Source organism: Plasmodium chabaudi (assembly GCF_900002335.3).
Source record: "Plasmodium chabaudi chabaudi strain AS genome assembly, chromosome: 14".
Lineage (NCBI taxonomy): Eukaryota > Apicomplexa > Aconoidasida > Haemosporida > Plasmodiidae > Plasmodium > Plasmodium chabaudi.
The window spans coordinates 1,371,816-1,388,580 of NC_030114.2; the positions used below are offsets into that span (position 1 = coordinate 1,371,816).

At 23.7% G+C, this 16,765-nt stretch overlaps 5 protein-coding genes across 5 annotated transcripts; 4 read left to right on the forward strand and 1 right to left on the reverse strand.

Annotated features, from left to right (window-relative positions):
* Positions 1-1,162: 1,162 nt before the first annotated feature.
* PCHAS_1438300 (conserved Plasmodium protein, unknown function) lies at positions 1,163-3,285 on the forward strand (the record flags this gene model as incomplete). The annotated part of the gene is made up of 10 exons (XM_016799710.1): positions 1,163-1,268; positions 1,494-1,579; positions 1,735-1,774; positions 1,860-1,897; positions 2,033-2,211; positions 2,349-2,446; positions 2,564-2,631; positions 2,822-2,893; positions 3,070-3,129; positions 3,250-3,285. 10 exons carry the CDS (start codon positions 1,163-1,165, stop codon positions 3,283-3,285), a joined length of 783 nt encoding a protein of 260 aa, XP_016654963.1.
* Positions 3,286-4,156: 871 nt separating this feature from the next.
* PCHAS_1438400 (conserved Plasmodium protein, unknown function) lies at positions 4,157-4,977 on the forward strand (the record flags this gene model as incomplete). The annotated part of the gene is made up of 4 exons (XM_016799711.1): positions 4,157-4,184; positions 4,386-4,501; positions 4,643-4,743; positions 4,917-4,977. 4 exons carry the CDS (start codon positions 4,157-4,159, stop codon positions 4,975-4,977), a joined length of 306 nt encoding a protein of 101 aa, XP_016654964.1.
* A 278-nt stretch (positions 4,978-5,255) lies between these two features.
* PCHAS_1438500 (conserved Plasmodium protein, unknown function) lies at positions 5,256-8,587 on the reverse strand (the record flags this gene model as incomplete). The annotated part of the gene is made up of 9 exons (XM_016799712.1): positions 5,256-5,949; positions 6,081-6,151; positions 6,317-6,390; positions 6,536-6,669; positions 6,833-6,908; positions 7,013-7,694; positions 7,881-7,960; positions 8,144-8,237; positions 8,366-8,587. The coding sequence occupies 9 exons, from the start codon at positions 8,585-8,587 to the stop codon at positions 5,256-5,258; spliced, it is 2,127 nt and encodes a 708-aa protein (XP_016654965.1).
* Positions 8,588-11,173: 2,586 nt separating this feature from the next.
* Positions 11,174-12,712, forward strand: PCHAS_1438600 (inner membrane complex protein 1h, putative; the record flags this gene model as incomplete). The annotated part of the gene is made up of 1 exon (XM_736006.2): positions 11,174-12,712. One exon carries the CDS (start codon positions 11,174-11,176, stop codon positions 12,710-12,712), a length of 1,539 nt encoding a protein of 512 aa, XP_741099.2.
* Positions 12,713-13,699: 987 nt separating this feature from the next.
* On the forward strand, positions 13,700-16,156 carry PCHAS_1438700 (heptatricopeptide repeat-containing protein, putative; the record flags this gene model as incomplete). Its single annotated transcript, XM_729076.2, has 1 exon — positions 13,700-16,156. The coding sequence occupies one exon, from the start codon at positions 13,700-13,702 to the stop codon at positions 16,154-16,156; it is 2,457 nt and encodes an 818-aa protein (XP_734169.2).
* Positions 16,157-16,765: the final 609 nt, after the last annotated feature.

Sequence of the window (16,765 nt, forward strand, 5' to 3'; positions counted from 1 at the left end):
AACAACTGTGTATATGTTTTTTTTCTTTTAAGGAATTAATTTTGAAATATATAAAAAATTGTTTAAGAACAAACAAAAAAAACATTATGCTACATATTTTTTTTGATGCTAAAATCTGATTTATATTTTAGATAAAATTCATTACAATTATGCAACATTCTGCGAATCGATTTACATTTCCTTAATTAGCTATATACTTTGCCATTACAAATAGCTTATTACTATTATTTATTCGTTTACATTTGTATTGTATGTCGATGTATATATAATATTTCTTAAGAAAATGCATATAATATGCATCTGTATATGATCATATTGTGTAATAAGAATAAAAGGTATTTAAAATGTAATAATTCATAAACTTCAGCTTTATAAGTCGTTGATGTTCCTATTTGAAAATTTTTTTTATCATATGGATACTATTACACACACACACAAATATATAATATTATTGTGCTTCTTTTTTCTAGCATTAATAAATTGGCATTCCCAAAAATAAAATATATTTTATGTAAAATCACAATTTTAGCTATAATGGTGCAACATATATTTGTAGGATATGTTATTATAAGTTAATTTTCCATTGAAAATTTTACTGCTTTAATATCAAAATAAAACTTCTACCGATCTAAATATATGAATATAAAAAGGTTTCAAATTATTATTGTCTATAATATTCTAACTATAAATGAATATATGCACACCAGATTTCCCACTAATTTCTTAGAGAAAAACATAAATATTATAATTTGAAATCCCTTGAAGCTTATGACCCATTCCTCTAATATTTCCCATTATATTGCTACTTTTTTTGATGTACTTACACAATAAGATTCAAATAGGAAAAAAGTATAATAATAATTGAGTAATATAATTAATACAAATGTATTATTATCGACAAAGGAATAGGCCTTTATTTGTTTTTTATGAGATGCGATATAGGTATTTATAACATTATCAAACTTCTTTCTCTTGACTTTGTATATATAAATGTGTAATTATTATGTTTTGGTTTGTATAATTTCTAAAGAATGCCTGAATAATAATTCGAATTTTTATTTATCGAACTTTTCCTCCTTATATAAGCATCTTTTATGCTTTCTTTTATTATCATAATTGATATATACTATAAAATTTAAACACAAAAAATTAGTAATAGAAAATGAACAAATCTATTATTGTATTTTTCGCTCTGTCTTTGTATGTTACAACACTTTTAGGCACACAAAGGGAAAGGAATATTAATAGCCATTTTACAAATGAAGCTGGTAAATAATACAATAATAATAAAAATTATAAAAATAATAAAGGGTATTTATTTTTAATTATAGTTTTATGTATAAAATGCTTTCAATCAATTATTACAAATCATTTATTCTGGTCGATTATATTTGTTACACCTTTTGAGGTGTATATAAATATTGTGTAATGTTGGGATGGTGAACATTATATATCTAATAAAATTATATTAATTTTTAATAATAATAATTTAGATGTAGATCCACAAATAGTTATTGCTGTGAATAAACCCAACATTATGAATAATTTCAATACTTATGAAAATAATGAGGATCAAATGGTAAAAATAATTACAACAAACAAATTTGTATCTATGCAAACTATTTTTTCTTTATACAAGCATATACCGTTCCATTGCCTAACGAAAAATTACATAAATAGATAAAACTAAAACCCGTATAATAATTATATTTAATACTATCATAATTTATATAGAATGAAGAAAAAACTAAGGCAGAAAATTTTATAAGGGCCGGTAAAAATTACTCTCTTTAATCCTTAAAAAAATATAACATCAATCATGTTTTTATAATTTTGTGTCTTCTTAATGTTATTAATAGCGACGGAATTCCTACATATAATTGAAGAAAATAAAAATGTAATAGACATTATAAAAAAAAATATAATTATGCATAATACATGTATATATACATGAAAAGAACAGGCTAACATGCCAAGAACAACCCATAAGGAATATCTAACTAATTTATATCATTTTCCTCAAAAAAATCAGGAATTACTAGGATATAACATAGCTAAGGAACTTGGATTAGAAATTAAAACTGAAATTATGAATGGAAACGATGAAAATGTTTTAAAATTATTATTAAATAATAAAAATTATGGATTACAAAACACAAAACCAGGTGTCGCACCTGTAATAGTAATGCTACCCCAACCCTTATCTAATGAGTAAAAATATATATATATGTATGAGACTAGCAATATTTTTAAAAACTATAAAATATTTTGAAATCAAAAATGTAATAATTTAATGTATATTATTTAAATATACATATATTTTATATGAATAATTTTCCATCTTCAAGGGAATTGCTCTACTACAATAATTACAACATTTTCAAGAAAAATGTTAAAAACACAAAAAATTTATTATTGAAAGTTTCCTATTTGGAAAAATTAGCAAGTAAGTACATACTGTAATTCATGACAAAAAAATATATAAGTATATGTGCGCATATATGGATAATATATATTCCCATTGTAATATATGCATTTACTTGACCTATTAAATGGTGGGCAGAAATTAAAAGCATAAACAAAAACGAAGCTATTGATGAATTAGAACAAACAGCAGAGACTATAGAAAGTGTATTTCAATATTTAAAAAAATGAATATATAAATAATGTGTGTGCTTTTTATTTTAATAATCTATAGCTATATACCATATGTAATTTTATATAGTAACTTATATTTATTTACTATCAAAATTGTATAATTTTGTCTTAATTTTTTACACGCATATATATAATGTATTCATAAAACTTATTAATTATTTAGTGCCTATCACGGAAGCAAGCAATTGAAGACAAATTGGAGGAAATACTACACGCCGATTATCAGATGAATAACGTTAGATAAATATATATTGCATTTGTGTTATATAATATACTTATACATATAAGATAATAAAAAGAAAAATATTCAGATTGTACAATAAATAAATAGTTGATAGTACTTATTATATAGCGAGTAGACATTTATAAATGCATAACCCATTATAATATATTTTTTATGGGTTTTTATAGAAAAACATTAAACGGTTAAAAGGCGAAAGGGACTTTTTAGATATCAAAATAAATGTTTTGGTATGTTTTCCAAATGCATAAGTTTTCTTAAATATGTTTTTCATATTATATAAAAAATATATAGGCACATAGTTACACCCAAACATGCATATACATATGCACCCCTTTCTTTATTGACAGAGACAAAAGACCAAGAAATTGCATCTTGTGAATTAATAAAATGTTAATTTATAAATATTATTGTTTTAAGATACTAAACACAATAATAGCAATAATAAATATATTAAAATCCGCAACCTAATCAAGGTGCTACATAATGGCATTTTCGTCAATAAATATCAAAAACCAATTTTCATGTGTAAAGTTTTAATTATTTTATATTTTTTTTGTAATTGCGCACATTTAGATAATATTAAACAATATTTTATATCGTTCTTTTTCTATATATCTTGCTATCTGTATATATACAACATATATAATAAGTATACCTCGTTTGTGCTTCTTTATATAATATTCCTTTTTCTTGTTATTGTTATTACTCTTTATTAAAGAGTTGTATAACAAGCTAATCTTAATTTATTCTTTTTAATGTTTATTTTTTACTGTTTTTTCACGATATCGTCACCTAAATATTCTTTGTAACATTGTAAAATTTATCTACATATATGCACGTGTATAAATATATTTGTATCATCTTATAATTTTTTTTTGTTCATTTTTTTTAATATACTATTAAATGATGTTTCGCGAATGCATATTTTCAGATTATGATAAAATTTGTTTTTATTATTAAATATATGCAATTTATTAGTTCATGCAATTTAAAAAATGTGACACTGCGTTTGCAAACGCGAAAAAGAACGAGTGATAAAAATTATAACATTGTTATATTAATATTTTAGTTCGTAATTATAATTTTCCAAAAATACGTAAAAATTCATAAAAAAAATACATTAAAACATAGTAGCAAGAATAACGATAAATATAACAAGAAAGTGAAAATATAATTATAAGCAAAAAACACGCAAAAGTCCATTGTGTACAATTTTTTAATAATATATATATTTCATTCCCAAATTAATAAAAAATGCCTTTAAATGTTATTATCCCATCAGGTAATATTTTTAATTTTAATTTATGATCATATTAAAAGATTTTTTAAAAACAGCTTAATTATTATTCTTTTATTGATGGACAGTATACCATACAATATGAACTGACAACTTGAGAATATTTTACCAATATTCTTATCTCCATATACATATATATACATTCCTTTGGACATATGAATTGCATAAATTTTATTATCAATGCAGAGCCAAAAAATCCATCGTCGATTTTTAAATATGAGAGAAAGGATACACCCTCAGCGGACCTTGAGGGTTTACTTGTTTTATGTTTTTTAGGGATTTTAATTGGAGTATATTTTAAGGTTAACTTTACAAATTCATTAGAACTTTATAGATTGGAACAACTATATGAAAAATGAGATTATGCCTATATATACGTGTGTAATTTATTTTACGGAGCTTTACGGAATATAGCTTTTCCTTTTTTATACTTATTTTATCAGGTGATTGAAGTAATCTTTATGATAGTATTTTTCCTAATTTCAATATTTCTAACTTCAAATAGCGGGGAAATAAACATTGTGTCAATACTTCCGATGATTACGTATGTTATTTTTTTATTCCAATACATATAAATATAATAAAAAGAAGGAAAGCAAATCGCCTACATTATTTATATATTATACATTTGTTATTAGCATACAGAAATTATTTTCAACAATATGAATGCAACAAATTTATACATTATGCCTTTTAAACTTATATATATTTTTTTAGGATGGTTATTATGACATCAACAATGTCATGGTTACAACAGAAAGGCTCTAATAAAGCATAAGACAGTAATATTGAACTGCACGGAATATATCCTTATTTATTACTTTTTTTTATGCTATATATAGCATTTATTTTATTTGATTATTATTTTTTTCGTTTTTTTCTTATTGTTTCTGTTTATCACTCTTAAAGATCATTATAAAAACTTTTTTAATACAACAAATAGTATAAATATAAAGCAAACAAAAAAACTAGATGGTGTGTGTACCTATTTTTATGACTAGCTGACACACGCATATGCAAACAAAGGAAAAGTATAAGGTAGAGTAAAAAAATATATTAATATTTACCAAATGAAGGTAGACATTTTTTTGAATCGGAATTTAATTCCCATAACTCTCCTTCGATATCATAAAGAGGAAATCTACTTTTAAAATTATTTTTTTTTTTGGTGTTAATATTTGTAAGGCTTCTTTTTGTATTTATAGGATCTTCTAAAAATTTTGATTTTATTTTTGTGGGTTTAATAAAATCGTTTTTCTTTAAAGCTAAATTAAAATTTTCATAAGTGCTAAAACAAAAAGATTTATTTTCATCATTACTTGTATCATAACCATACATATTTCTGTATAATATTTTTCCTTTTAACTGATTAATATGTTTATTATTATCACTAATTTTGGTGTCTTTGTTTTTATTTTTTTTGTCATTCATTTTATCAGTTTTTTTTTTCGTTTCATTTGAGAGAATATATTCAAATGATTGATCTGTATTATTAATGATTTTTTCTTTCGTTTTTTTCATCTTAAGACTTTTTCTATTATTATTAGCTTCGATTCTTTTTTTATCTTGATTTGTTTGGTTTTTTGTATGTTCCTCTTCACTACTTGTGTATCCCCCCACTATATTGTCCTTAAACATATTGAGATCATCAGAATATGATGGTTTTATTTTAGGTATATTTTTTGGCGGGGATTTTTTTTCATTTCTTTTTGCGTAATGCCCATGCCTTTTAACAACTAATACGTGATTTCTAAAGGAAAGAAAAGAAGAAAAGGTAAATAAAAATAATAGCAATAATAAAGGGATAGTGATAATAAAGGACAATGAAAAAGGGAAAATACATAAATGCAATCGATTTAGTTCAAAATATATTTTCATTACAAAACGATTTCTAAAAAGCTTTCTCTCTCTCCAAGTTCGGGGTACAAATACTTTCCTATATCGCTTAAAAGCTAAGAATAAAAGACGGCAGAAATGAAACATATTAGAAAAATGGGATTAATAAAATTTGTCCGTAAAATGTATCAAAATTGTTCAAAATAATTCATACTCAATAATTTTTCTAAGTTAAACAAACATATACATATAATCATGTATTATATATTATTTATTATTACTATTTTGAAATAAAAGTATGTTAAGACATCTTCCAGCATTTCATTTTGTTCTATGGTCCATCGTTTATATATTACTAAAAAAATTCAAAAAAGAATAATAATGGTTATATAAAAAATATTCACTAATGAACAATGTTATGCTTTTTACTAAATGTGTTTCACACAATTATACAAGAATGAGTCTTATGAATATGTTCATTTATTTAATTTTTATAATACCTTTATTAAATAATATTTCAGCATTCTTTATATCCAAATTTACTTTGGTATAATTTTTTTCATGATGTCGTAGTAAATAAGATCTTGTTAAAAAGTTTGCACATGATTTTTTATTCATTACATATTCCACGGTTCTGCATTGTATAAACACAATTTAAAGAAGAATAAAGAAAGAATATGTATTATTTTTTTAAATTATAAAAAGCGATAGAAGAGAAATTTACATAACTATGTTTAAGTTCATCACATCTTGTATTTACATATATATTTCACTTTATATGTGCATATATTTATTACCCTCCACAATATGTGCTATACATAGCAAAAACTTTTAGTAACTGGGCTTCTTCTTCACATGGCAAAACTACAATTCCTATAATAATAGATAGTAGTAAAATAATAATAGTATAATTGAAAGTTTAATAATATAAAACTATAAGACATGTATATATGTGCATGTTTTTTATGAAATTTTACTTTTCAAATTTAGGTAGTCCACCTCGATATCTTGTAATTTATCTTTGGAAGATAGCTGTTTAGATGCATTATTTTCAGATATCTGTAAACTTGTTTTGCTTTCTTGATTTTCTGTATTTTTTTTTTCAGATTTTAATTTTTCAATAATTTTTTTTAAATCTTCAATTTTTTCATCTTTTTTTTCTAATTCTTTTAAGTTATTTTTATTAATATTTTCAATTTCTATATTTTTTTCTTCAATGATTTTTAAGGAGCTACTTAATTCTTCTTTCAATTTTTTATTAAGTTCATCTTTATGAGTATATGTTTTTTCAATAGTGTCTACTCGCTCTTTTATTTTCAAATTTTCAGAGCTTTGTAATTTAAATTCACTAAAGCTATTGTTGTTATTATTTTTTTTATCATTGTTGCTTTCATTTAATAATGTTTTATTGTGAGATTCTGTATCTTCATCATATAATTCTGTTCTTTTATCATTTTCATATTTTATTTCATCAGTTGCAACACCAATACTTTTTACATCTACAAATGCATCACAACTTGCATCTACCATTTTACAAACTGCACTGATTTCTTTGCATTCTCTTTTTACATCTACCTGAACACCTGTATTATATCTTTCCACATGTACACTTTTTTGAGAAGTTTTTATTGACGTTAAATGCTTGATCAACACATTGAACTGTTTAAAATAAAAACAAAGCAAAAAGAAAAAATATATAAATATTTTAGATTCTAAATATTATAATTATCGATTGAGAAATAAAATTCACTATAAATTGTTCAATGCATATTATAATGCATACACATTTAGTTAATATGGTGTAATGTATATATAAAGCATGATAGGGTTCATATTATTGTTTACCTTCTCCTCCTCAGTCATAACTAGTTTTCGAAATAAATAACCACTTAGTCTTTGCAGTATTTGGAAAAAATATTTATATTCTATTTAAAAAAGTAGGGAGAAATGGCATAAAGAAATATATATATTTTGTGTTATCTTAAATAGACAGATTTTAATTACGTCGCAAGTAGGGGATATGGAAATATGCGCATCAAATAAAATCAGCATATGACTATCAAAAGGATGAAAGAATACAATGGCATATAATATTGAAATTAACATACCTATGCATCCCGTATTTGAGGAATTCGAAGACTTAAAGATGTAATACAATATTTCCTTGTTTTTCTTCTTAGGTAGTAAATTATAATCGTAACACTGCGAAGAAATTGATAAAAAAATAGCATTATTTATACTGGATACAAAAGAGTGGGGAAAAAACATAGGCACTATAAACAATGCCAGTGGCAAAGTATATTGTTATTTTTAATTTTTATATTTTTAACCATTCGGATAAATTCGTTGACCCCCATGTAGCCATTTATTGAATACTTTCTAAAAATTGTTTCTAATGTCTTATTTAATTCATAGCTCAAATAAATAGATGTCCCTTCATTATCGGGAACCAAATGTGCTTGCTCTGAAACATAACAATCATCCTTTATTTTATGTATCGTTTTATATTTAACTCGTGAGTTTATTGGTCCATGTTTGTTAATACAAGCCATTTTCCTCTTTTATTAATTTACAATGTGCATGTTTTAATTAGTTTATATCCCTGTATTTTATCTCGGTTTTTTATTCAAATCTATATTTTTAAAAGATAATTTAATTAGCAATGAAATTGTTGTAGAACAACAATACGAAAAAAATTAGTAAAATAATAAATGAAAATAAAATGTAACACATATGTGAGTATGCAATTGTATATTATACTAACGTACAATATATGCTCATAAAAGCAGAACAATGTTTAACAAAATTAAAAAATCTACAAAAAAAAATTCAAACAATTTGAATGCACGTAAAATGATTTTCACAAATACTTAAACAAAATTAAATAAACATTATAGTGTATAAACATACACATACATACACATTTATATATAGTTAATTTGTGTAACTTATTTAACAAATTCATTTCAAAAAATAAAATGCAAATATATTCAAAGACTTAACAAGAAATATAAGAAAAGCAACATGCAAAAATTAATACGTGCTTTGCACATATTGGTATGCATTATTATTTATAAGACCGAAAAAGTAATAATAATGCATCTTATATAAAACAAAAATATTCCGATTATTTATGAATTAGCAACTATTTATTAAAAATGCATAATAGATTCCAACAAATATCTATGCCAATGTGTATTTTTTATTTTATCTTTCCATTATCTATTTATTACTAATATATCTTTTTTTCTATTATTATCCTGCACAAATAAGTATATTTTCCTTTTTATTTCATACAATTTTTTGTGTCCACATATTTATTGTGCCTTTTGTTAATAAATACATGTCATGAAAGTATGCATGCTATTTATACAATATTAGTATTTGTTTTTAAATAACATGATACTACTATTGCTGCACCAATACGCACGTTGTAAAAATAATACTGGTGTTCTATAATTGTTTACTTTTTGAACGTTTGATTGTTTTTCTTTTTTCCCCTACGCCCATAGGTATTCGGTTTCGATGCATAGTGTATCCACCGAATATACCTTTAACCTTTACTATTATACACATTTTTATACGAAGAGATGATGATATATATATTTAATATATATAATAATATTGTTGTTCAAAATAAGACAGTATTATATATACCTTAAAATTTTATGATTTAGGGAATACATATTCATACTACTATATATATTTATAAAAATATATGAACATTACAGATGAATAAAACATTTGGTATCTTAAAAAAAATATGCGTAGAGATATCGAAGGTTTTGAGAACGATATAGAATTTTTAACCTTTCAACTCTTTTCTATATATTTTTATATCTTTCCTAAAATGGTTATAAAAAGAAAATTATCTATAATATGTATATAGGCACCTATTATATTAATTAAATATTGAGATTTAAAAGGGAATATATTAACTTTCGGTGAAAGTATACTTAGGCTTATACACTTGTTGTCTATAATATTTAAATTATTTTTATGGCACTTTTATCAATTTTTTTTTCTATTAAGAAATTGAAATTATGTATAACAAGAACAGGAATATTATATTCTCTATTTTATTCCACTTTTAATAGAATAAGGCATATTTATATAATAATTTTTCATTATATTTTAAATAAAAAAAAAATGGATATTTTTATAAACTAAGAAATAACCTCAGTTCTATAAAAAGTAACTATAAATATATTTTTTATTTGCACACAGTAATTTGATAAGGAAAAAAAATATATGTGTGTAAAAAATCGATACGAATTTATATACACATTCTATACTTAATTAATTAGAACGTGACAAAAAAAAAGGTAGAATATATTGAGTGCCTATAAAACAAGAAAGTTTATTAATAATATGTATATGTTAGGGTGTAAATATTTAAAAATTTCTTAAGGGACTATTTTTTTTTTTGCCATTTTTATTGCAAATTTCATTTTTATGTTGAGCTTGAGAAAATATATTTGTTCATATTTTTAAAGCGTAATAAATAACAAAAATTATTGTGAATTTTTGTCAATAATATATAATAGATGAAAATTTATACACCTAATGGAAAATTATTTCGTACGTTAATATAAGATTTATAAATAATTTTTTTTTTACAAAATTATTTCTATTTCTTTACTTTTGTCATCTTTACATTTTTTGGTAAGACCTTATTGAAATATTTTTATTTTATTTCTATAACTGTTTCTATATGTCTGTTTATTTATATTTTTGTTGTCATTGCTATACTTTTTATTTTTTATGATATTTGTTCATAACACTGGCTGTTCATTTGTTTGTGTCTATACTATATATATATACATACGTGTGAATGTATATCGTTTTTTGTAATGTAAAAGCTTCTTACAATAATTAACCACGAGTTTATAGCTCAATAAAATTAAAAAATTACAATTTGAAAGACATAGTTAGAGAATAAAAGCTATGCACATATAGACACTTGTATATACATAGAATAGTTTATTTATTATATTTGTGTATTCCTTATACGGTTTGTTTAAATTTATTAGATCATCATTTGTTTTTTGTTTTTACTTTTTTTGGAGCATTTATCTTTCTTTGCATATCCAACACAATTTCAGTTAAACATTTCCAACTTATAAACAAAATTTAAGATGTATCCAAATACTAGCGAAGCAAATAAGAATTATGGGGAAAATGGGGATGAAATAAATTATGATAATTTAGCTAATTCGATGCTCGAAAAAATGGATAAGCAAATATATGACGAAGCATCAGTTTTTAATTCGAATTCAGAATATGTTAACAAAGGGGAAAGAAAAGAAAACAGCTCTGTTAATAATTTTTACCAAGAAGAAAAACCAAATAATACATATAATATGGGAATAGGAATAAATGAGTATAGTAACATTCATAGAGAAAATACAATAGATGAGCACACTTTATATGGAGGTTCATATCCTCGTAAAGTTATGACAGCATTGGGGCCATTGCCTTTACCTGAAGAATTCAAAAAAAATATTCCTGAGAAATTTGTAGCTAAACCTATAATAGAAGAAAGAGAAATATATGTATCTAAAAAAGAAAGAAAACAAAGAGAAATAGAAATACCACATGTAAAATATGAGCATACTTTTGAAAAAATCAAAAAAATGTTAAAAGTAAATAAATTAGTACCAAGTGTGTCTGAAGTAATTAAAGAAGTACCAAAAGAAGTTCTAAAACCAGTTATAGAAGAAAAAATAATTGAAGTACCACAAGGAGTAAAATATATAGAAGTTCCAGTAGAAGTTCCATGTTTGTATCCTCCTAAAATTGTACCAAAAGTAGTAACTCAATATGTAGAAAGAATAGTAGAAACAATCAAACCAGTAGTTCAGGAAAAAATTATAGAAGTTCCACAAACTGTTATAAAGCAAGTACCAAAAATAAAAACAGTTGAAGTTCCTTATTATGTCCCTAGATACGTTGAAAAAGTTGTTGAAGTTCCATTTAAACCTAATGGAGAAATGCCACGATTAGGTACACACATTCCTTTCCCTATTTCAGAATCCTTTCCACCATTAAAACCGACACAGCATCTAAATAACAATCAACCACAATATGGATTTGATGAAAATCACCATACTATGATACCTCAATTGTATTGTAACACATTTAATGAGCAACAAAATTACCGAAATCATTCTGAACAAAACATGCAAAATCAAGAAAATACACCACTAACTGTTTTAAAACCAATAAACTCGAAATTTGCAAATAGTAACAATACTCATAAAAATTCCCTATTATCCACAAATTCATTTATGAGATCAAATATGGATTATAGACAAAATAATTCGAATTTGCATACGCAGATAGAAAATCTACCAAATATACACAATTTACCAGAGGGATTAAAATGGAGCTATCCTGATGGAGTAGTACCACCACATATGAGAAATAATAGCAATAATATGCCTCCTCTTGTTTTTACATGCCCTCCTGAAATTGGAAAGGTTACATGTACTAAAAAAGATATACAACCGGATATTCTCACAAAAACTGGGGTTTATGAATTTGATGGCTTTAAAAAAAATGGAACATCGCAGTCTCTATTTCCTCCTTTGGCTCACAATGATCGAGTTCCTTTCTTGCCCCCACCAGCTGTACCTGGAACTCCAGATGTTAAAGCTATTCAGAAAAACATCTAATCTTATCTTTACACATATTAAAACAATGTATGTATCTTTTTATATGTTTTGTACCGCTAAAGGTGTTAGATATATGCATATGCATAAACTGTTGTACATCCATTTTAATGTTTTCTAAGATATAGTAATAAAAATTACAGAACATATGGTCAAGTATTTTAACAATTTTTTTTTCTATATACGAAAAAAACAGTTGAATAAATAATACGAAACTAATCTAATGGCTTATATAAGAGAGCCAAAGCATAAATATTTCTTTTATTATCCATAAATTTATGTGTAAATATAGTTGTATGCATAAATAAATTATAAAATATTTTTTATTCCCTAAAAAATGATATTATTCTCCAACACTTTGATTTTTCTTATTATATATATTTATATTAATGTTAGTATCCTATTATTGAACTTACGAATATTGTAACATTTTCTATATATGCCATATCATTTTGGTAACAATAATTATTTTTTTATTTTCACTATCATATATATATGCTCAAATATGTTGTATAAACAAAAGATGCACGGGTTAAACCCTCAGGTTTTACTTATTTCCAAATATAACGACTTAATCATAATTGGAAAAAAAAATCGTAATGGTACAGATATTTATATTTTTTTGTTTTTTAAATGTTTGCAATTTTTGGAGGATCATACGATATAAATAAGTAAAATATAAAAAAATATCATAATTATATGCAAAAAGTGCAACATAAATAATGTAGAAACAATAATTTATATTTCACACTCATGCCGCTTATTCAAAAGGAACATGATGTAGAAATATTTTTCCATTTTGCAAATTTTAATTGTTTTTAGAGCTATTTTTTTAAGATATATTTCATTTTTTTTGTTTCGTATAATATATCAATAAATTTTCCATGGAAACTGTATTTTTGTTCACATTTCTGAACAATTAAAGATTGTAGAATATTAAATATATGGATATATTACAGAATAAATGTAAGAAATATCAAGTGAATAGCCATGATTTTAAACGCCCTCAAATGTATTGTTAACAAGGGGAATACATCAATATTTAACAAAAATTTTTCTATATTTGAAATTAAAATAAGATGTATGAAAAATAAAAGAAGAGGGTTGAAGGAACAACCGCGAAAAAAACCACTAGATATTGAAAAGAAAATTAGAAACCCTGACAAATATGAAGAGAAAATGCATTTTGACAATTTAAGTAAGGGTGAATTATATTTACCCGAATCATGTAAAGGCAAAAAATTAGCAATGCTATGTAATCGTTTATATTATTTTGATATTAATGATGAAGAATTATTAGAAAGATATGCTCAAAGAGCTATTGTTATTGCAAATAATATGAGCACAAAGGAAATGTCTTTAATATTAAATACAATGAGAAAGTTTAATCATAAAAATGTTAATCTACTAGAAACATTCGCCAAGTATATACCAAGTAAGTTACACAAAAGTGTACCTCAAGATATATCATTAATGTTAAATGCATATGCACATTTTAATTATGTAGATAATAATTTGTTTAATAGAATATGTGAAGAAATACCACATAAAATTCCATACTTTGAGCCTAGTCATATATCCAGCATAATAAATGCTTTTTATAAATTAAATATAAAAGACAAAATAATAATATATGATATGATTGATGAATTAGTAGATCGGATTGATGAGTTTGATTCAAAATCCTTAACAAATTTAATAAATAGCTTATCAAAAATGAATTATAAAAATATAGATAGACAAGTAGTTTGGATTAAACTATTTGAAGGTGTTAAAAAAATTCACAAAGATTTAAACGTGTTAGAAATTGTGTTAATAATTAATGGGTTTTGTAAAAAAAATATTAAAAATAAAAATATTTATAATTTTTTAAATGAATGTTTAAATGATCATATATTTCAAAAAAAAACAATAGATGATACTAATGCTTATTTACTTTGTACTGTTGCTCAATCTTTTGCAAAAATTAAGTTTTATTCTAAAGATTTTTTTAATTTTGTTTTTGATTTTTTCTCCGAAGAAAATAATTACACATCTCTAGACACACAACATTTTTCTCAGTTAATTTATGCATTCTCAATTTTTAATTTGGATGATAAAAAAAAATTTATTGATACATTTATCAAAATAGTATTAAATAAAATACAAAACAAGAGAACCAAAGAAATTGAATTAAATGAACAAACATTATCTACAATTTCGTATTGTTTAGCTAAATTAAAAATACGGGATATGAATTTTTTTGTTTCCTTATCTTCATATCTTATTAATGAAAAAATAAAATTATCAGCACAAAGTTTAAGCTTAATTTGTTATTCATATTCTAAATTAAAAATCAAATCAGAAATATTATTCTATATTTTATCTATCCAAATATTTGAAAAGATGCACACTTTCACAAAACAAGGGCTGGCTCTTATTTTAAATTCATATGCAAATTTAAAAATTTTTAATGTCAAATTATTTTCATTAATTAACAAATATTTAAAACTATATGTCGATACTTTTACAAATTCTGAATGTCTTTTAATTTGCAAGCATTATGAAGGTGCTTTAAAAAGTTTAACTGACGAAGAAGCTTCTGTAAATGCGCAATCGAACAAGTCTTCTCTTGTCAAAATAAATACTACTAAGCAAGAATTGGATAACTTTGTTCAAGTTTTAAAAAATAAAATACATATTTTTGAGAAAAATAAAGAGTTAAAAGGATTGGGAAATGATGAAACGGAAAATGATAGTATGAATAAATTTGAAGACACAAAACAAAATGAGCTACATATAGAATTAGAAGATGGAAAAGAAGAGAATGAAGATGAATTTTTTTCCATTTTCAACCAAAATGATATAATAAGTGGTGAAGAAGAAGAAAAAGAAAAAGATAACCATAATAATGATGATGAAAAAATAAAAATTACTAAACTTTTGTTAAATATGGACGATGAAGTAGTAGCTGACTGTGATGATAATAACCCCCAAAAAAAGGAAGACACTTTAAATATTTATGAAAAAATGTTCTTAACAAATCCTAAAGAGCAAAAAAATGCATTTGAGAAAAATAATATTCCTATAATGAATGAACAATTGAATAAAAACCTTTCTAGTATGCTAAATAAACAAAACAAAGAAATAGAAGAAAAAAATAAAGCATATATAAAAAATAAAAATGCTACAAAAAGCTTATTAGAATTAATGGCCTCAAATAAACCTCCTAAAATAAATTATGAAAAAGAAAATTTAATAAAATCAGCTGAACAAACTGAAACAGAATTTATAAAAGCATATATTAATGAACAAAAAGAATCCACTGAAAATCCTAAAATTGGAAGACATTTAAATAAACGAAAAAAAATGATACAAAAAATTTTGTCCAAAAATTTTGAACCAATAGATAATATTGATACATTACAAAAAAAATGGACCAATGAATATATTTCGAAAGATACATGATGTTGCTTTTTTGTTGAATTCAACAATGTTACACATGTATGCTTATACTTATGTACACACATATATGTGTATATTTATTATGTATGTTCATGCATTATGTGTGTTTATACATTTTCCACAGCTTTTATTTATTTTTTTGCACAATTTTAATTAGCTTATTTGCCTTGAAATATATACATTTTTGTTTATTATTTAAAAATGTTACTTAACTTTTTAATTTTTTTGTGAAATAAACATTTTTTAAATCCATTTAATTTGTTGGGACGTTAAAATGCATGGAGAGTAGCTAAAATGAAAATGAAAAGGTTAATTCCTAAATACCATCTTTTAGTTATTTATTTTTTGTCCTTTAAAAAAAATTACTTTTGCTTCAATATTTTTTTGAGAATGTAAAAAAGAAAAATCTTTAAATATAATTGTTCAAAAGGGATACACTAGGCCTTACTAATTTAGTCAATGTTTCACTTCACAATTTGAATGGAAATGCATACTAAAAAAAATAATTTTATACGATCTTTAAATGTGTACCTATATTCTAACTGTTCATCTACGACTGAAAGAGAAATAATTTCCGATCGCCTACGTACGAAAATAAAAATAAAAAATTCC